The following is a 22,513-nucleotide window of genomic DNA, read 5'->3' on the forward strand; positions in this document are numbered from 1 at the left end:
CTTTTTAGCTTCAGTTGTCATATTGAGAACCTCCCCCAAGTGAGTTCAAAAGTTTTAACGTCCATGGTTTGCTAAAGAGTCTTTAACTCTTATGGGGGGCACTGGTGGCCCAGTCGTCTAAGGCACAGAGATTCGCTGTGCAGAGTTGCGTCCCGTGGGCACGCCAGAAACCTATTATTGTGGGTTCAAATCCCAATTCGCCCCAATTATGTTTCTAGGTTTGTCAGCACCATACCCGTGCTCGTGGGTTTCACCGAAGTGGTAAACGTCTGAGACCTGCATCACTTCGGGCTTTCCTCCCACATTAAGGAGACACGCTGTGATATAACTGGAATACTGTTAAAAGTGGTGTTAAACCCAACTCACTCACTCACTCAATTTTATGGATGGGTGTTGAGATATTTGATATCAAGAGACACAAGAGAAGGATTCAGTTTTTCATCCAGAATCATTTTGCCAACTATTTCAGAATGTAAACAGTGATAAGTGTTTTTGTGTAAAAGGTACAGCTAACCAGGTTCAGAGATTACTGATGTCATTGTCTTGTGATGTCATGGTAACCAATGATGTCACAATGGCCTGCAATGCATTGTATTGTGATACAGGTTAAACAACTAGACAAACTGTTACAACAGTGACAATCCGTTACAACAGTGACGATCCGTTACAACAGTGACGATCCGTTACAACAGTGACGATCAGTTACAACAGTGACAATCAGTTACAACAGTGACAATCAGTTACAACAGTGACGATCCGTTACAACAGTGACAATCAGTTACAACAGTGACAATCAGTTACAACAGTGACAATCAGTTACAACAGTGACAATCAGCTACAACAGGTTAAACAACTAGACAATGAGTTACAACAATGACAACCATTTACAACCGTGACAATCAGTTACAACAGGTTAAACAACTAGACAATCAGTTACAACAATGACAATCAGTTACAACAGGTTAGACAACTAGACAATCAGTTACAACAGTGACAATCAGCTACAACAATGACAATCAGTTACAACAGGTTAGACAACTAGACAATCAGTTACAACAGTGACAATCATTTACAACCGTGACAATCAGTTACAACAGGTTAAACAACTAGACAATCAGCTACAACAATGACAATCAGTTACAACAATGACAATCATTCACAACAATGACAATCAGCTACAACAATGACAATCAGTGACAATGGTGACAATCAGCTACAACAATGACAATCAGTGACAATGGTGACAATCAGCTACAACAATGACAATCAGTTACAACAGTGACAATCAGCTACAACAGTGACAATCAGTTACAACAGGTAAAACTAGACAATCAGTTACAGCGATGACAATCAGATACAACAATGACAATCAGATACAACAGTGACAATCAGATAAAACAATGACAATCAGCTACAACAGGTTAAACAACTAGACAATCAGTTACAGTGATGACAATCAGTTACAACAATGACAATCAGTTACAATGGTGACAATCAGCTACAACAGGTTAAACTAGACAATCAGTTACAGCAATGACAATCAGATACAACAATGACAATCAGATACAACAGTGACAATCAGATACAACAGTGACAATCAGATACAACAGTGACAATCAGTTACAACAGTGACAATCAGTTACAACAGTGAAAATCAGCTACAACAGTGACAAACAGTTACAACAGTGACAATCAGCTACAACAGTGACAATTTGTTACAGAGGGTTACAATCTTAAGTAGCACTGCACACTTGGCAATGTATTCACATTTATGTTTTCTGAAAACAATCCAAAATATGCTTTATGTTTTATTTTAAGCCTACCTTAAGCGTGCTAAGACCAGGGGTTTCACACACAACAATCTGTTGATAAAATCAGGCCTAAATAAAGTACTCCAACATCAGGTTGTTTCAACCATAACCACCAAAATCTGACCTTAAATAAAATGTACAACATTAGCATGTTCGAGTGGTGTGGTAATTTGAACCAGGCCATTGTATGTAGGTTGATCTGTAGACAGCCATCGGTGCTGTGAATAACGGCCTTCACACACCAGGAAGTACAATGCCCTGACGCTGTTGTCATCGCGTTTACTTAGTCATGTTTACTAGAAGTCATTAGGAATATGAGGTGAAGAGTGATTTCCTACCTCGGCTCGTGGAGTGTGGTGGCGCTGTTTGTATATAGACTGAAAGCCAACTCAGCTGCACATTGCTACACTGATAGGTCATAAGGTGCATTCCTGGTTATGTCAATTTTAAAATTTGTTTGCTTTTCAAGTTTTTCTTTCTCTATACATCGGAAATACTGTTAATGCGCACCCTTTACTAAAATGAACACCCTTCTCCCATGGCCTGAAAAATGAGATTCTTAGCAAAAAAGTCAAACTTTTAATTATCTCTCAGCCCATCATTGATCTAAGTTAAAATGTAAAATACTTGATGATTTTGATAGTGGATGAAGTCTGGTGTGCCCCACTCACTCACTCACTCACTCACTCACTCACTCACTCACTCACTCACTCACTCACTCACTCAGGGGCGGTCGGGTAGCCTAGTGGTTAAAGCGTTCGAAGACTCGGGTTCAATTCCCAACATGGGTACAATGTGTGAAGCCCATTTCTGGTGTCCCCCGCCATGATATTGTTGGAATATTGCTAAAAGCGGCGTAAAACCATACTCACTCACTCACTCACGCACTAACGCACTCATTCACTCTCACTCACTCACTCACTCACTCACTCACTCACTCACTCACTCACTCACTCACATTTTCATGTCAACATGCACCTGGTGCCAATTAGTTCCTTCAATCAAGCTCTGTGTGTATGTCCGACTACAACCTGATTATTGTTTACTGTAAACATTGTTTATGTACCTGTCTATGTGATATACAGGGGTATATGTAGACAACTAGTCCGTGAAGATTGATACTAGTGTCAGGAACTGTGAAGATCCAGGTTAGAATTTGTCTTCAGCGACCCATGCTTGTCGTAAGAGGCGACTAATGGGTTTTCGGATGGTCAGGTTCGCTGACTTGGTAAATGCACGTCATCGTATCCCATGAGACCCAAGTTGTTAATTTGAAACCAGAAATGGTGGAATGAGACAAAATTGCTGAATTGACCGAAATGGTTGACAGTGTCCCAGTTTTGTTTATTGTTTAACGCGGGGGCACGGGTGGCCCAGTCGTCTAAGGCGCCGCGGTTCGCTGTGCAGAGTTGCGTCCCTTGGGCACGCCAGAAACCTATGATTGTGGGTTCGAATCCCGGTTCGCCCCGATTATGTTTTTAGGTTTGTCAGCACCATACCCGTGCTCGTGGGTTTCACCGAAGTGGTTAACGTCTGAGACCTTAACGTGTTAAACCCAACTCACTCACTCACTATTGTTTAACGGGGCACTCAGCAATATTGCAGCTTCATGAGAGCGGTCTAGATTTAGAATTTAGGGTAATAATCATGAAATTGTATGTGTTGCTTTTTATTTTGACCTTGACCCTCTTACCTTTCAGTTGACCACACAAGGGTGTTATTGAAGGACTGTGACCCCAACGTCGTGGGAGCTGACTACATCAATGCTAATCTAATCACAGTGAGTTGTATTGGCTGCTTCATAACCTCAACTTCCTTGGGCTTTCCTCACACGTCAAGCTGACACATCAAGCTGACACATCAAGCTGACACATCAAGCTAGCACATCAAGCTGACACATCAAGCTGACACATTAAACTGACACATCAAGCTGACACATTAAACTGACACGTCAAGCTGACACATCAAGCTGACACATCAAGCTGACACGTCAAGCTAGCACATCAAGCTGACACTTCAAGCTGACACATCAAGCTGACACATCAAGCTGACACTTCAAGCTGACACATCAAGCTGACACGTCAAGCTGACACGTCAAGCTGACACTTCAAGCTGACACGTCAAGCTGACACGTCAAGCTAGCACGTCAAGCTAGCACGTCAAGCTCACACATCAAGCTGACACATCAAGCTGACACATCAAGCTAGCACATCAAGCTGACACGTCAAGCTGACACGTCAAGCTGACACGTCAAGCTGGCACGTCAAGCTGACACATCAAGCTGACACATCAAGCTGGCACATCAAGCTGGCACATCAAGCTGACACATCAAGCTAGCACATCAAGCTAGCACGTCAAGCTGACACGTCAAGCTGACACGTCAAGCTGGCACGTCAAGCTGACACGTCAAGCTGACACATCAAGCTAGCACATCAAGCTGACACATCAAGCTGACACGTCAAGCTGGCACATCAAGCTAGCACATCATGCCCTAACTGAAATAATGTTCAAGGCGGAGGAAAATCATTTCACTCACTCACTCACTCACTCTCTACAGGGCTGTGGGTGGCAGCGGTAGAACCTTACAGTTTAAGCCCACTAGTCCTTATAATGACATCTTCTCCGTGGTCTAGTGGCAGAGTGCCCAGTCGGGGAGAGCAGAAGGTACGGGGTTCAATCCCCGGCCGCGTCATACCAAAAGACATTCAAAGATGGTACTTGTTGTTACCCTGTCTAGCGCTCGGCATGAAGTGGCTAAAACAAGGACAGGTCGGCTTGGAGTCAGTATACTGTGTCTGAGTGGGGTATTCATGTTAAACTGCGGCATGGTATCTCAGTGGGCTAGCACTATAAAATCGGCATCAGTCCGGACTAGTACAAGCAGCCACACACACACACTAGAACACTAACACACATGTGCGTGCACGTCACTATATAAGTGTAATAATCTTAGGATGTGACGTTTATCGTCATTTCACCTCACCTTATAATGATAAAAAATAGCCAAGCCCTTAAAAAGGGCAAATTTCTACTAGTCCTTATAATATTTTCATTATTGGGCAGTTTGTCCAGACTATAGGACGCGTGCCAATTTCTACCACTGGATGGTGTGTAGTCAGTTGATCTATTATGTGTTGTTTCCCATGATGAATAAATGTCAGACATATTTGTTTGATGCTTCGAATAAAGTGACACACAACAGCAAGGCAAACCCCCTGTTACTTTAGCAAGACAGCTAATAATGGCGGCTTAACAACTTCGAACCCATAACTAAGGAATTAGCTTGTGCACATCCAGAGCTCCAGGTAAGCTGCGTATCTGTGTGAAATACGCATCAGAAATGCAGAAATACGCAATAAAATATAATCCAAGCGTATCAAATACGCAACGAACATTACAGATACGCTACAAAAATAAAACTTGTCCGTATCATCAAAATATTGTGAAATAACCCTGCGTATTCGATTAGCAAATCAGCAACTTATCTTGAAATTATAACCGGGCATTCCGTCAACCTTGCCAAACTCCACGATGACAGTTACATCATGATCATTTGCCATCACACTTTCTTGTGGAAGTATCGTGGTATTTTTAAGTCCTATAAAGCTCTCGAACCCACACGGCACCAGTTTGCAGGGACTAGATGAATAGTGTTTTTAAATATTTAACTTAAATACCCACATGTGTAAAAACTAGTGGGTAACTGAAATTTGAATACGCAGATAGAATTACTGATTCCCAATTATTTTAAAATGCAAGGGTAAAATACCCACAACACCAAAAGCTTATCTGGAGCTCTGCACATCCCTTACCAAAATGGTGAACGGTATCGGGTATACTGCTGTCTAGCCCCATGTTTTGTTGGTGGAAGGTATCGGGTATACTGCTGTCTAGCCCCGTGTTTTGTTGGCAGAAGGTGTCGGGTATACTGCTGTCTAGCCCCATGTTTTGTTGGCTGAAGGTGTCGGGTATACTGCTGTCTAGCCCCATGTTTTGTTGGTGGAAGGTGTCGGGTATACTGCTGTCTAGCCCCATGTTTTGTTGGTGGAAGGTGTCGGGTATACTGCTGTCTAGCCCCATGTTTTGTTGGTGGAAGGTGTCAGGTATACTGCTGCCTAGCTCCATGTTTTGTTGGTGGAAGGTGTCGGGTATACTGCTGTCTAGCCCCATGTTTTGTTGGTGGAAGGTGTCGGGTATACTGCTGTCTAGCCCCATGTTTTGTTGGCCGAAGGTGTCGGGTATACTGCTGTCTAGCCCCATGTTTTGTTGGCGGAAGGTGTCGGTGATACTGCTATCTAGCCCCATGTTTTGTTGGTGGAAGGTGTCGGGTATATTGCTGTCTAGCGCCATGTTTTGTTGGTGGAAGGTGTCGGGTATACTGTTGTCTAGCGCCATGTCTTGTTGGTGGAAGGTGTCGGGTATACTGCTGTCTAGCCCCATGTTTTGTTGGTGGAAGGTGTCAGGTATACTGTTGTCTAGCCCCATGTTTTGTTGGTGGAAGGTGCCGGGTATACTGCTGTCTAGCCCCATGTTTTGTTGGTGGAAGGTGTCGGGTATACTGCTGTCTAGCGCCATGTTTTGTTGGCGGAAGGTGTCAGGTATACTGCTGTCTAGCCCCATGTTTTGTTGGCGGAAGGTGTCGGGTATACTGCTATCTAGCCCCATGTTTTGTTGGTGGAAGGTGTCGGGTATATTGCTGTCTAGCGCCATGTTTTGTTGGTGGAAGGTGTCGGGTATACTGTTGTCTAGCGCCATGTCTTGTTGGTGGAAGGTGTCGGGTATACTGCTGTCTAGCCCCATGTTTTGTTGGTGGAAGGTGTCAGGTATACTGTTGTCTAGCCCCATGTTTTGTTGGTGGAAGGTGCCGGGTATACTGCTGTCTAGCCCCATGTTTTGTTGGTGGAAGGTGTCGGGTATACTGCTGTCTAGCGCCATGTTTTGTTGGCGGAAGGTGTCAGGTATTCTGCTGTCTAGCCCCATGTTTTGTTGGCGGAAGGTGTCGGGTATACTGCTGTCTAGCTCCATGTTTTGTTGGTGGAAGGTGTCAGGTATTCTGCTGTCTAGCCCCATGTTTTTTTGGTGGAAGGTGTCGGGTATACTGCTGTCTAGCCCCATGTTTTGTTGGTGGAAGGTGTCAGGTATAACGCTGTCTAGCTCCATGTTTTGTTGGTGGAAGGTGTCAGGTATTCTGCTGTCTAGCTCCAAGTTTTGTTGGTGGAAGGTGTCGGGTATACTGCTGTCTAGCCCCATGTTTTGTTGTTGGAAGGTGTTGGGTATACTGCTGTATAGCCCCATGTTTTGTTGGCGGAAGGTGTCGGGTATACTGCTGTCTAGCTCCATGTTTTGTTGGTGGAAGGTGTCAGGTATTCTGCTGTCTAGCCCAATGTTTTGTTGGCGGAAGGTGTCGGGTATACTGCTGTCTAGCTCCATGTTTTGTTGGCAGAAGGTGCCGGGTATTCTGCTGTCTAGCCCCATGTTTTTTTGGTGGAAGGTGTCGGGTATACTGCTGTCTAGCCCCATGTTTTGTTGGCGGAAGGTGTCAGGTAAACCGCTGTCTAGCCCCATGTTTTGTTGGCGGAAGGTGTCGGGTATACTGCTGTCTAGCCCCATGTTTTGTTGGCGGAAGGTGTCGGGTATGCTGCTGTCTAGCTCCATGTTTTGTTGGTGGAAGGTGTCGGGTATACTGCTGTCTACCCCCATGTTTTGTTGGCGGAATATATCAGGTGTACTGCTGTCGAGCCCCATGTTTTGTTGGTGGAAGGTGTCAGGTATACTGTTGTCTAGCCCCATGTTTTGTTGGCGGAAGGTATCAGGTATACTGCTATCTAGCTCCGTGTTTTGTTGGCAGAAGGTGTCAGGTATACTGCAGTCTAGCCCCGTGTTTTGTTGGTGGAAGGTGTCGGGTGTTCTGCTGTCTTGCCCCATGTTTTGTTGGCGGAATGTGTCGGGTATACTGCTGTCTAGCCCCATGTTTTGTTGTTGGAAGGTGTCGGGTATACTGCTGTCTAGCCCCATGTTTTGTTGGCGGAAGGTATCAGGTATACTGCTGTCTAGCCCCATGTTTTGTTGGCGGAAGGTGTCAGGTATACTGCTGTCTAGCCCCATGTTTTGTTGGCGGAAGGTGTCAGGTATACTGCTGTCTAGCCCCATATTTTGTTTTGCAGGCTGAGGAGGACAGCCTGGAGCCGAAGAAGACGTACATTGCCACCCAGGGATGTCTCCCCCACACAGTCGCTGACCTCTGGCGAATGGTCTGGCAGGAAAACTCTCGGGTCATTGTCATGACAACCAAAGAAGTTGAAAGGGGAAAGGTGAGACATTGTTTGAATTTTATAATTTGTACTTTAATTTGACACTCTTTCGTTATTTTTAATTTTTTTATTTCAGAATTAGACCATGCCTAATGTTTTTCACTGCTTAGTCAATATACCAAAATACCGAAGGTGACATAAAATCATTGTCAGGAACCAAGAATACAAGCAAAGAGAAGCTCAAAATAGATGTGTCTTCACAAGACCACAACATTATATTTGTTCTACTTCTGGAAAATTTATGACAGGCCCATCCAAGAAAAAACATTTTACTTGACCTTTAGAAGTAGTTTTTAGGGCAATACTCCCTTTAACACTCTTCAAATTTGTTTCATGTGTGAAGTTGAGAGAAATGTTCAAACAATCTTTATCATTGTTGTTGTAATATTGAAATTGTTGTCATTTTATCATGTCAGAGCACCAGGTAACTTTTTGAGCAATTGAGTTTTTACTCGAAGTTTTCTATTTTAATGGGGTTATTACATTTTTCATTGGGTAACCAATATTTTTTCGCTCATCTGTTCATCACGCTTTTGGGTTTTTCCCAAAATGAGTAAGCATTTTGAGATTTGAAAAAAATGAAATAATGTTTTAGATTTATATAACAGTCCTAAATATAGGCTTGACTCTGAAAGTAAATTAGCTCGTAATTGTGTTTTGGAAATTAATCCGTTTTACACATGCTGAAAAAACTTTATTGGGTATTTACACGTGCTGTTCTCAAACAATTGCGTTTTCCATTTAATGCATGCATTTCTGTACGCAAATCAATTGAAAGTAATTGGATTTTGAATAGTTTTGGGTGGCATGTTACGCAAATACGCAGCTTATCTGTAGCTCGGCATGTGTTTGTAGAGATGAGTGTTACAGCATATGTTTATGATATGCTACTCAAAAGAAGTAAGGGACCTGATTCTTTCATATTACAGGCATGAAAGATTAGCTACAGTAATATGAAAACAATTAGGTGGTCCCTAACTTCTTGTGAGTAGTATATATGCAAAATTCATATTTATTGATACTGTCATGTGTTTATTTCAGAACAAGGCTGTGCGATACTGGTCCGATAACTCTGAAAAAGAGCTTGTGAAACCCACGCCAAACGGCTGTGTCAAGGTGAAAGTAATAAGCGAGGTCACTGAGACCGATTACATCACAAGAGAATTGGAGGTCAGGATGGTCGTGGAGGGACAGGTCAGTACAAATGTCAAGGTTAATGTCAAAAGGTGAAGGTTATGACTCAGACGTCAAGGTTATTGTCAAAAGGTGAAGGTTATGACTCAGACATCAAGGTTATTGTCAAAGGGTGAGGATATAGTCACAGGTTCAGGAAGTAGGCCAAGGTTAATGTGAAAGGTCAAGGTAATAGTCAGAGGTTAAGGTTATGGTCAAAGGTTGAAGTTTAGTGAGTATCATATTGCAACAGAAAGTCCAAAGACTGGTCGATAATTACAAGTGGATAAACTATTAAAATAAATGGATACTGTCACAAAATAAGAGATCTGAGAAGAGGTTTAGCGAACAAGGATCTACAAAATTATGAATGTCGAAACTAGCGAATTGCAGAAAGATCACAGAACAAGAAGGTAAAGTTCAATAACAAGTTTATTAATTAATCACTGAAAAAATCTGTACACTGTCTCGAGATCGTGAGACACGATACTGGCAGTCACAACCGTACTGGAGGCATCATTCGCTCGGCATTGTCTGTCACACTGTGGCTCTAGAATCCGGTACTTGTCTGTATCCCTCCAATGATTGATAGATCTGGTCAGGGAAGTAATAAATCCGCATTTGAACAGATACTAGTACCTGGATACCTGCAGTATATAATGTATATTATTATTATTATTATTATTATTATTATTATTATTATCATAATCATCATCATAATTCAGGTATCAATGAATATTGTATTCTGGCTAGTAATTTAACAAATAAGCAAACTGCCTGTTTGGCAGTGATATATGTATCCATATATACACACCACCCCAACCCCTTTTATTTTAACATATTATTCATTTAATTCAGTGAGTGATGTATGCGGTGTAAAGCATTACAACACTTTAAGTAACTCTTATGTTGTTCTGTACCAGGAATCGGAGCCCCGTCAGATCTACCAGTATCACTTCCAGACCTGGCCAGACTACGGCGTTCCCGGCGACCCCGGCAGCGTTCTCAACTTCCTCCATGTTGTAAACGCCAGACAAGACATGATTGACGACAAAGCTGGGCCCATCATCGTCCACTGCAGGTGAGTTGTGGGCTGCAAGCGAACGCTCAATCACAGAGTTATCTCCCTTTGGGATGAGCGCCTGGAAAGGACACTACATACATCCATTACCTGTGAATATATACGGACACTTTGCAGTGTAGTCACTATTTTCAACCACTCCGTCAAGCCTCTGAATGGTACCAGTGACAGAGAAACCAATGAGTGCTCTAATAAGATCGGCGCGGTCGGGTAGCCCAGTGGTTAAAGCGTTCGCTCGTCACGCCGAAGAGCCGGGTTCGATTCCCGACATGGGTACAATGTGTGAAGCCCATTTCCACCCTGATATTGCTGGAATATAGCTAAAAGCGGCGTAAAACCATACTCACTCACTCACTCACTCACTCACTCACTCACTCACTCACTCTAATAAGATCATAAACGTTTATATTTCTCAGGCAATGTGCCACAAGTTTGCTGCCATCTACTCGATGAATTGCTCAAATTTGAGGCGACAGTACCCTTATTCTTAGTTCGACATTATTTCATTGAAAGCAATGTAAAGTCCAATGTTGAAATACCTAGGAAAATAGAAACCTTTAAGAAATCTGATTTAAAACAAAACAATGATTTTTCCCATTAGACTGCATCGTCACTTCGTTTACTATCCCAGATAAATACTTAGGCTCCGTTCCACAAGGTTGTCGTCGCGCAACGACAGTCGTAAGTCTATGTAAAAGCATGTGAGTTACGATAACTTGGCGCTACGATCGCTTTGTGGAACGGACCCCTGACTCGGGAGTCCAGTGTGTCGTATGTCTTCATCCAATCATATGACCATGAGTGTGAGAAGAGGACCGTGACAATGGGTGTGATCTGTTTCAGTGCCGGCATCGGGAGGACTGGCACGTTCATAGTGATAGACATCATACTCAACCAGATCAAGATGCATGGTGAGATCTTTTAGAAACAGTGCGGTGGGGTAGCCTAGTGGTTAAAACGTTTGCTTGTCACACGGAAGACCCGGGTTCGATTCCCCACATGGGGACAATGTGTGAAGCCCATTTCTGGTTTTCCCCCACTGTAAAATTGCTGGAATATTTCTGAAAGTGGTATAAAACCCTACTCACTCACTCACTCACTTTTAGAAACAATGTTTTATCTAATCTTCTTTTGTGTTCATTCCATACCTGTGTGAAGATCCGGGGTAGAATAGGTCTTCAGCAACCCATGCTTGCCGTAAAAGGCGACTATGCTTGTCGTAAGAGGCGACTAACTGAATCGGTGGTCAGGCTCGCTGACTTGGTTGATGCATGTCATCAATCCCAATTGCGTGGATCGATGCTCATGATGTCAATCACTGGATTGTCTGGTCCAGACTCAATTATTTACAGACCGCCGTCATATAGCTGGAATATTGCTGAGTGCGGCGTATAACAACAAACAAACTAGTCCTCTGAACTAATTTTATGAACAAATTTCTAAGGCTGCTTAAGAGTGTTGATTGTAAATTGAAGTTGAAAGTTGAAATGGCAGTGAAATGTTTTCTTTGTCCACCAGGTTTTGACTGCGACATTGACATTCAGAAGACGATACAGATGGTGAGGTCACAGAGGTCAGGCATGGTTCAGACGGAGGCTCAGTACAAGTTCGTCTACATGGCTGTATGGCATTACATGGAGACGGAGAGACAGCGATGGCAGGCGGAGCAGGTACACCCACTGTTGTGGCCAGGGGGGCGGTCGGGTAGCCTAGTGGTTAAAGCGTTCGCTTGTCACGCCGAAGGCCCGGGTTCGATTCCGGACATGGGTAAAATGTGTGAAGCCCGGTTGTGGTGTACCCCACCGTGATATTGCTGGAATATTGCTAAAAGCGGCGTAAAACCAAACTCACTCACTTGTGGCCAAGAGGATGATGTCACTGCTATATACTATGTTAGTCTGGACACCCAAATCATATACCTACATATAAAATGATTCCAGGGAAGAATTTCAGTTAGGACTATTCTTTAACCCACCCACAGAACCACACCCCCCAATGTTATGCATGTTACTACTTCTGATAATAAGTTTTTAATTGAATGTTGAAAGTTTATCGTTCTTCATAAACTCTACAATCTACATCTACTCTACAATGTAACAATATATGTACATTGGGGGTATATTTTTTCATGGAACACACATTACAGCCAGGAATGTTATGTTTTCAGAAAAGCCAGATGGCGGGGAGAGACTACACCAACATTAAATACGCCACGGGATCTGAGAACATGGCGCGTGCACGTAACTCCATCCCCGCTAACTCCCTTCCGCCTCAAATTGCCAATACACGACTTCAAGATAAAAAAGTTCCCAGGTGAGTGATGTTCCCTTGCTACAATGTTAAACAATACAAAAAATAACATAATATGGTATATATACTCACTGACAAAAGAAACGCAAATACCACCCATGTTGGTTAAGATATGAAGAATTACTCATATTCGAGCGATATTAGATTGGTTCGATGCACAAACGAACATACTGGTATGTTGTGTGAACCGAAGCTCAGCTCATGAACGCATCACATGACGTCATAGATCCATGACTCGAGATGCACCATTTGTCTCGTGCAGGATTAGCGTGTAAAGTTTGGAAATCACGTGCGGCATATCGTGGTAAGAATAAAGACACTGTGGTAATACTTGATTGAGTGTTAGTTTTGTCATGAAGTGGTACTCATTGGAAACATCTCTTCTTAAAGAACATACATCTCTGTATGTTTCTGACCCGTGAAGATCCGGGGTAGAATAGGTCTTCAGCAACCCATGCTTGCCGTAAAAGCCGACTATGCTTGTCGGAAAAGGCGTCTAACGGGATCGGGTGGTCAGGCTCGCTGACTTGGTTGATACATGTCATCGATCCCAATTGCGTGGATAGATGCTCATGATATCAATCACTGGATTGTCTGGTCCAGACTCGATTATTTACAGACCGCCGTCATATAGCTGGAATATTGCTGAGTGTGGCGTTAAACAACAAACCAACCAACCAACTGTATGTTTCTATGGGTCACGTTTCTTTTAGTGGTGAGTATATTCCTTTACTCAATATACCGGAACACAGAAAAAATATGATAATATGTATTGTTTGAAAAGCTTATTGCAGTGTACCGGTAATTCCGTAAATCCTGTAAATTGTGTTTCAGGGCTCCACCAGACGATGCCAACAAAGTGTACCAAAATATCAGCACAATTGACACTGGCAAGTCTGGGAAGAGATGAGATATGCTGTCTTAGCTCGTCTCTGTGTCTCATGTTGCTGCGCTCACCTTTTGCGATTTCCATGGTAACCATGCACGTTGCTTTCATCTTGCGTTACCTTCAAAACTGAGACTCGTTTTCAAGTCCTGAAGACTCAACAGTGATTGTGTCCAATAGGAAACTATTCAATAATAGTATTGTTGATGAAGTGCTAATAATATGGCATCACATATTTCTGTCTTTCATGGCTCATGCCTGGAGCATGAGATGAAAGGTCAAGGCCATTGTGGTCAAGGCCATTGGTGATCAGGGTCACTGAAGGTCAAGGCCATTGGTGGTCAAGGTCATTGGTGGTCAAAGTCATTGTTGATCAGGGTCACCGAAGGTCAAGGCCATTGGTGGTCAAGGTCATTGGTGGACAAGGCTATTGGTGGTCAAGGTCATTGTTGACGTCTGGTCATTAATTCATCTTTGTTTTATTTGTTATTGTTTTCCCTTGGTGTTTCCGTATGAAACTGATAAGGTTATGAATATGAAACTGTACATAGTTTGTCACCATCGCTTTCTGCGAAATTGTAAATATTCAGAGATGTTTTTGCCAGTGTTGAACACAGGAAGTGCACTCACCTGATGACACTACAAAGTTCAGATATACCTGTGATACCAACATATATGATGTTTGTGGAAGGCTGAAAAAATGAAATAGTTGGTTCTCAGGCATTGACATTCAAAATGAGACGGTCAGAAATCGGTACCAAGTGTCTATATTGTCTAATGGTATGATTTAGTCACCGTGCAATGATAACTTGTCGAAATTGTTTTTCCAGTGAAGCGCGAGTTGTCATTGGATTTTTTTAGTCAGAAATCCACCATGATATAGCATTATGTTTAGTTAATAATATGGTCAATTTTTCGTGACTGTTTAATCAATTGTAGACGTTGCAAAGCAAAGGATGTTTCACTATTATTGGCCATGCCTGAGAATCAAGTGTTGTTTTTAAGCCTAAAAAAAACAATAAACTAATAATTCTGTGATGCCAACATGTTTTAGAAGGTCAGTGTTTTTTGTCTCCAAAAAGTGCTGTTGTGTTGTCATTCATGAACTTTTATTGATACAATAATAATAATAATAATAATAATAATAATAATGAAAGATAATAATGAAAGATTATGTGGGCATTGTACAAACAATACGATTGGTTAAAAAATTTGGCTAAATTGGAATCTAACATTTCTGGTTATTCGTGGTGTATGGAAAGTGTGTTCTTGCTAAATATTATTTCATTTCTCTCCCAAAATCGAAAAAACTCCATTTATTCAGTTTTATTCTGTAGAAAATCTCACCTTTGCTTGATTTTTGCTCAGCATTCTACAAACTAGACAGTTTAGTTGTCACAGAAACATATGTAATTTTTTTGTATGTACAACTTTTGTATGTTCAATGTCTATAGACATGAGTTGTTTCAGATTGGAGGGTTTTAGTGAGTAATTTGAGCTGGGATAGTTGAAACATCCATCTAAAAGTGTCAGTCTCAAGTACAATTACTGTATAGGATATATTCCAAAACACCCTGAAAATCTGGTCATCGCATAACCTCAGAAAATCTGGTCATCCCCTAACCTCAAAGCTTTCCTTCAATTCTAAGAAAAAGGTGACAATTGTAACCATAGTAACTGTCTCATTGATAAGGGGGAGGTCGAGTGGCCTAGTGGTTAAAGCATTTGCTCGTCACGCTGAAGACCCGGGTTCAATTCCCGACATGGGTACAATGTGTGAAGCCCATTTCTGGTGTCCCCCACCGTGATATTGCTGGAATATTGCTCAAAGCAGTGTAAAAACAAACTCACTCACTCACTCACTGACTGAACAATCATCAGTTGCACAGGATCTCGCTAAAAAATCAACCAATCAAAATGGCTCATTTAACACAACAGATGAACATTCAAAATGGTCCGATGATGTATTTAATCAAATGAGAAGACTGTTATGAAGGTATTTACAGCAGGGAAGGGAAGTCATTATGCTTCAGTGAGTGAGTGAGTGAGTGCTTTTATATTTAAAGTCACATCGGCAATATTTCAGCCATATAGTGATACATCAAATTATACAATACAGAAATTTAGAATACAAACCTGTCGACAAAGGACAGTAAAAGACCTAGATTATTACAGATATAGGTTTAAAACTAGTAAATGACCATAAAATTGGACTACTCATAACAATACAATATAACAGTGGGCTATATATCACTGGCAACGAAAGGTAGGCCACCATCCTAGGGACCATGGGGACTTACAGTACCTTGGCTACCTGCATTGACCCCAGCAGGATTTACACCATCCCTATAGTCACTGGTGATTATAAAGAAGGTTAGCCAAAGATTAAAACAAACAAATATTCTACGATTAAAACCAATCTCATTCAAATCAGATCTTAGTTCTCGCTACCGCCAAACAAAGATCTGCGGACATCACATTAGGGGTCACGTCAGAATGACCTTTCATCCGACCAATCAGAGTGTCGCTTACCAGATCATGAAAGTGACTTCGGGATGTGAATTCTAATAATGCAACCTTGAAAACTTTAACACGGGGTATTCCGAACGATAGTTACGGGTTTCATGACTGAATCCATACAATCTAGACCATCTATTAGCCATTCCAGAATGTTCTTTTGTTCAGGTTTCAAATTTGTAATCGAGAATTATTCAAAATATGTTGGCAATTACTGGTCAAGAGGTTTTTATTTAATTCAGTGATCTAGATACAGATCTGCAAATGCATTTTTTGAATATCAGTGTTACTCAATAATGATGACAGTGTGTGTGAGTGTCGCCTATATCAGGCCAGGGGGCACGGCTGGCCCAGTCGTCTAAGGCGCCGTGATTCACTGTGCAGAGTTGCGTCCCTTAGGTACGCCAGAAACCTATGATTGTTTCATTCCAAAGCCTGTCGAAAATACTGCCATACAATCTCAGCCTTCTATTAGTCATGCCAGAATTTTCAAAGCGTAGTCTGTACTGGAAGCCACCAGTTTGAAACAAGTGCCGTAAAACTCGTGAAAGCTTCTTTTTCTTTGGGTTATGTCGGCTTCTTTTTAGTCATTTCATTGGTCGTCAAAATTTGCGAAAGGTCGAACTGACATGACCTGTTATGGGATATCCTCAGGTCTAGTGTAAGGGTAGCGAGAACTAAGATCTGATTTTTATGAGATTGAAATTGGGTCAGAATGTAGTGTATTTAGAATTCTTTCAGTAAAATCTTGACACAACACAACATGCCGATGATATTTAAAAAACTAACTAGTAAGAAGTCATGTTATTTTTAACCAAGATACAATATGTATGAGTAAGCCCAATGTCAAGATTGTTTTTTGTGTTTTCCGGTTTCATGTTGTGTCGTGTTTGTGGTGTACCCCGTGGTATGTTGTGTCGTGTTCGTGGTGTACCCCGGGGTATGTTGTGTCGTGTTCGTGGTGTACCCCGGGGTATGTTGTGTCGTGTTCATGGTGTACCCCGGGGTATGTTGTGTCGTGTTCATGGTGTACCCCGGGGTATGTTGTGTCGTGTTCGTGGTGTACCCCGGGGTATGTTGTGTCGTGTTCGTGGTGTACCCCGGGGTATGTTGTGTCGTGTTCATGGTGTACCCCGGGTTATGTTGTGTCGTGTTCGTGGTGTACCCCGGGTATGTTGTGTCGTGTTCGTGGTGTACCCCGGGGTATGTTGTGTCGTGTTCATGGTGTACCCCGGGGTATGTTGTGTCGTGTTCGTGGTGTACCCCGGGGTATGTTGTGGCCATATCTTATCGCCTGTTTGCTTGGTAAGGCTTAAAAAAATAATAGTCTTGGTTCTCAGGCACCGCCCGCTTCATCACAAAGTCGGCAATATGTTTTGTTTTTATTTCCATTTTCAAAAAAATATAAAAAACCTTATACTTAAAAAGCAATGCGATCCAATACGGCACACAGTTACTTCCCTTGACGTGTGCACTGCTTTACTGCACGTCTCGTGTTATGGTCATGGCGGCAATTGGAGTTTGTATGCTTGTTTGTGTAGGGAGGCCCTTTCCCAGGTTGATGGAACACAATTGGTTTGGTAACATACTAGTTTGAACAAGCAAAAACACAAATAACCGCCCACCCGCACTATATTTTTAAAAGTCATTGCCTGAGAACCCATTCTTTTATTTTTTTAAGCCTTATTCTGTATATTTTCTCTTGTTTTTTGTTACATTTTCCTTCCAAGACTTTGGTATTAAGTTCAGCTTTAGTATTTATTCTAGTTAATTTCCTTATTTGTAGTCTTTATAGTTAAGGATGTCTGCTGGTTTTTAGAGTATTTAATTTCTGAGATGTATGTTTCTAAAATCTCCCCGCCGTGATATTGCTGGAATATTGCCTAAAGCGACGTAAAACCATACTGACTCACTCACTCACTCTAATATCTCTTCTTTTATATTTCTAACTGTTCAAATGAAAAAGGATGAGGTTAGTGTCCCTTTTAATACGCTAGGTGCACAAACAACCGTGTCAAATCCTCACTTAACTGCAGGAGGGGCGGTCGGGTAGCCTAGTGGTTAAAGCGTTCGCTCGTCACGCCGAAGACCCGGGTTCGATTCCCGACATGGGTACAATGTGTGAAGCCCATTTCTGGTGTCCCCCGCCGTGATATTGCTGGAATATTGCTAAAAGCGGCGTAAAACCATACTCACTCACTCACTTAACTGTAGGAAAATTGTTGACCATTATTAGTTTTAAAAAGAGTACGGTACTATTAAAAGTATTTAACTTTTTGAAATATTTTAATCAAATATGGATACATTTATCTGTAAAACATTTATCTGTATCATTATATTGATGTGTATTTGTTTTGCAAATTAATAAAATGCCACATATACATATTCCTCTAAAATACACCAACATGAACAACAGTGCTTTGACTTAATGACTACCGTAATGTTCTTAGGTCGTACGGATGGCTCGGTTGTCTAAGGCACCACAATTCGCTATGCAGAGCACGCCAGAAACCTATGATTGTGGGTTCAAATTCTGGTTCCCTGATTATGTTTCTAGGTTTGTCAGCACCATACCCGTGCTCGTGGGTTTCACCAAGGTGGTAAACGTCTGAGACCTGCATCACTTCGGGCTTTCCTCCCACATTAAGCTGACACGCCGTCATACGCCGTTCTCAACTTCACTGCTTCATATCGGTGATAAATTGATTTACATTATGTTGTAAGAAACACTACCGTACACGACACGTTGTGCAGTGATTACAAAATAATACCTGCAGACATCCTTAAAAACCCCATGATGAATATTGTTCGTGTTTCAACTTTTTGTAAGGTCAGATCAATTTAATTTCATATTTTGCAGATCTTGGTCAATTTGCTTAGACACAGGAGCAAAGTAAAAAAAAAATATCTTCTTTTTTAAAAATTTAGAGTAAGCTCACCTGTTAAATACAGAAATTACAATTGGTCTGGCCCAAGCTAAGAATGGTGTGATGATAGATCTAAGGCACATTTATCGACCGAGTATTTTGGTCGGTTCTAAGAACCTGACCCTTAGTACTTAGGTTTGGTTCTGAAGGAGAAAAAGGTCCTTCAAAGCAAGAAAGTCGATGTGTTTATATGAAGAGTTTAAATGTTTGGTAAAGTCGTGGTGTTCCACACACATGGATGATTGTGTACTGTATTTCCTCTATTAGACGCTGGGCCTCTAATAGAAGCCGGGTCAATTGTTCAGTGCAAAAAATAGAAGCCGGGCCTCTAATAGACGGATATCTATGAAAACAAAATATTTCCATTTCGTGACGGTTCGGGACATTCGTGGTCATAGTGAAATGGGGGTATTAATAGAAGCCGGGTCAAAGGCTTGTCCGAAATAAATAGAAGCCTGGGCGTCTAAAAGAGGAAATACGGTATGTACTGTATATATCGAAGTCCTGAGTTTCATGATCTATCTTGTACCATGGTGTCACGGCATTGTCACACAACAGGGATCATCTCAAAAGTGGTTCTGTCATTATTTCTTTAATATGCTGGGAGATCAAAAGAAATGTTACAATACGGAATTTTCTGCTCCGTTCGGTGATCGCGTGGCAAAGGTCGCGCTAAAGGACAAACTCATAGTCGACATATTTATACATGTGTATGTAACCACAGTTCATATGTCATGTGACATCTTGATAAGTATACAACGTCTACATCCCCCGAGTAACAACTGGTTACAGAAAATGGGAGTCAAGCGATGGGAACGTGTTGCAATGTCACCACCCAGATGGCTTGTCCTGTGACTAGAAAGATTAGTGGGAGACCTCTACTGCTCATACTATCAATCACTGGATTGTCTGGTCCAGACTCGATTATTTACAGGCTGTCATCAAATAGCTGTAGTACTGAAAGGGTCATTCAACATTAAAGTGGAAAAAAACCCCAGAATATTTTCAGTCAAAAACAGTATTTTTTATTTTATTATATTTATTTATATTTTAGCATAGGTTTGCCTATAAGACAATAAATTAATCTGGTATTACTGGATTTGAAATTTGTAAATTTTGTAAATAGGAACCATTGGAAAATTGGAACAAAATAAAGACGGAGTTGGGACTGGGAAGTCCATTTCCAGTCTTGACATAGTAATAAGTGTCATTTGTGACATTTTACATTATCTCATTATTTATAAGAATAATGCCAGGCTGCTAAACATATGAGGTATGTTATCACACAAAGTCGTGTCTACCTTAAATCAGACTTGCCAGGATCCAGTTATCCAAGCTAAGTGCACCCTTAGAACACCTGCTAGAATGTTTTATTATTAGCACTGATTATGTTTCTGGGTTTCTCAGCACCTACCGTGCTTGTGTGTTCCATCGAAGAGGGAATTGTCCAACACCTGCGTCACTTCGGGCTTTCCTCCCACATCAAGCCGACACACAATGATATACCGTATTCGACGTAATAAACGCCCCGCTCTAACAAGCGCTCACAAGTGAACAATCCCAATTAGCACCCTTCCGATTGATCCATGTACACAAGACTTATTTATTCGCGTATAATACACACCTGTGTGTTATATGCACCCTTAATTATGGGCAATTAAATTCTGGAAAAATATATCTGTCGTATGTAAACAGTTCAGGCCAGCATAAACCACGAAATTTATCTTTCAACTGTTTTTTCCACCAAAATAATATTCCAATAAGAGCCCCGTTTTTCTAATTTTGAGAGCGCCCTGGGCGCTTATTACGTCGAATACGGTAACTGAATAATGTTCAAAGCAGTGTTAAGCTCAACTCACTTACTCGCTATTTTTTTTATAAATGTTTGAGATGATCCCTACATCCGAGCAGTTTTTTGGAGCTGATGAAAAAATGTTTACCTACATAATGTTATTTTGATTATTTTGTATATTTGAAATCACAAATAGTAATGTACTCAACCTAATTTATTCTTGGAAGAACTTCAGTCATTTTTGTATTTATAAAGCTTCCACATTTAACATGTTTGGTAGAATGGAAGATCAGACCTGATTAGGCGCCATCGGTACATGTGACCTTCGTGACAGCTGTTTAGCTTATCTTCTACAATATCTTTTTCACCTTGGTTTGAACATTTTCAATTTATTCTATATGTATTGTTGAATATTTGTATCTATATTTTAGGGCTGGGACGATGCGCCAAATGTTGACCCGATGCGTATCACAATACCTTGTTCATCTAAAGCGTCGCGATTCGCTATTCAGAGTTGCGTCCCTTGGGCGCGCCAGAAACCTATGATTGCAGGTTCGAACCCCGGTTCGCCCCGATTATGTTTCTAGGTTTGTCAGCACAATGCCCATATGGGTTTCACCAAAGTGGTAAACGTCTGAGAGCTGCATCACTTCTGGCTTTCCTCCCACAGCTGACACCACCGTCATATAACTGGAATACTGTTAAAAACGGTGTTAAACCCAACTCACTCACTCACCTGATTGCTTTAAGGTCTAGACAGCCTCCGTGGGTCTAGTGGTAGAGCGTCCGCCCGGAGAGCGGAAGGTCCGGGGTTCGATCCCAGACCGCGTCATACAAAAAGACGTTAAAAGATGGTACTTGTTACCCTGTCTGGCGCTTGGCATTAAGGGGCTAAAACAAGGACTGGTCGGCTCGGAGTTAGTATACTGTGTCTGAGTGGGATATTCATGTTAAACTGCGGCATGGTATCTCAGTGAGCTAGCACTATAAATCGGCATCAGTCCGGACTAGTACAAGCAGCCACACACACAAACACACACACACACACACACACACTCACGTCGCTATATAAGTGCAATAGTCTTGGACTCACCAGCACCTTTAAGGTCTACATATTTTCAGGACACATTGCAAGCTTGAGGATTATTGAAGCAACACAATCAATGTTGACGTAGAACCAAAGAGGTATTTAATGTTATGAACAAACAAGCTGGTTTCTGGAGACACCCTTCTTTTATGGTGTTGTGGGGGTTCGGGGTAGGAATTCTCTGCAGCCTCTGCGACCATCAAGAGACAACTTGGAAGATCAGATGGTCAGACTCACTGACTGGTTGATTGCGTGTCATCATATCCCAAACGTGTGGATTGTTGCTCATAACATCAATCACTGGATTGTCTGATCCAGACTTGATTATTTACAGGCTGTCATCAAACAGCTGAAGTAGTACTGAAAGGGTCATTACACTTTAAGGTGAAAAAAAACCCTGCATATTTTCAGTCAAAAACAGTATTTTTTATTTTATTATATTTATTTAAATTTTAGCATAGGCTTGCCTAAGACAATAAATCAAATTGGTATTACCAGATGTGAAATTTGACAGAAATATCTAATGATTGACAGTAACAGCAACTATCGAAATGCTGTTGGTTGATGTTTCAAGCAGGTGAGCTACAGTGCTTATCAGTATTGTTCCCGCGAGATGGG

At 41.6% G+C, this 22,513-nt stretch overlaps 1 protein-coding gene across 5 annotated transcripts in view; it reads left to right on the forward strand.

Annotated features, from left to right (window-relative positions):
- The window catches only part of LOC124144404 (tyrosine-protein phosphatase non-receptor type 11-like), an 81,475-nt gene extending 61,884 nt beyond the window's left edge, over positions 1-19,591 (forward strand). For all 5 annotated transcript variants that reach the window (XM_048402784.1, XM_048402781.1, XM_048402782.1 and 2 more), the window contains exons 8-16: positions 3,512-3,591; positions 7,976-8,122; positions 9,164-9,316; positions 10,219-10,376; positions 11,220-11,287; positions 11,895-12,046; positions 12,544-12,689; positions 13,521-13,896; positions 13,961-19,591. In XM_048402784.1, the coding sequence (XP_048258741.1) occupies positions 3,512-3,591; positions 7,976-8,122; positions 9,164-9,316; positions 10,219-10,376; positions 11,220-11,287; positions 11,895-12,046; positions 12,544-12,689; positions 13,521-13,596 (980 nt within the window). In that variant the 3' untranslated portion in view covers positions 13,597-13,896; positions 13,961-19,591. The remainder of the gene's footprint in view (positions 1-3,511; positions 3,592-7,975; positions 8,123-9,163; positions 9,317-10,218; positions 10,377-11,219; positions 11,288-11,894; positions 12,047-12,543; positions 12,690-13,520; positions 13,897-13,960) is intronic.
- Positions 19,592-22,513: the final 2,922 nt, after the last annotated feature.

The sequence above is a fragment of the Haliotis rufescens genome, unplaced genomic scaffold (genome assembly GCF_023055435.1).
Source record: "Haliotis rufescens isolate VD_foot unplaced genomic scaffold, xgHalRufe1.0.p SCAF_29, whole genome shotgun sequence".
Taxonomy (NCBI): domain Eukaryota; kingdom Metazoa; phylum Mollusca; class Gastropoda; order Lepetellida; family Haliotidae; genus Haliotis; species Haliotis rufescens.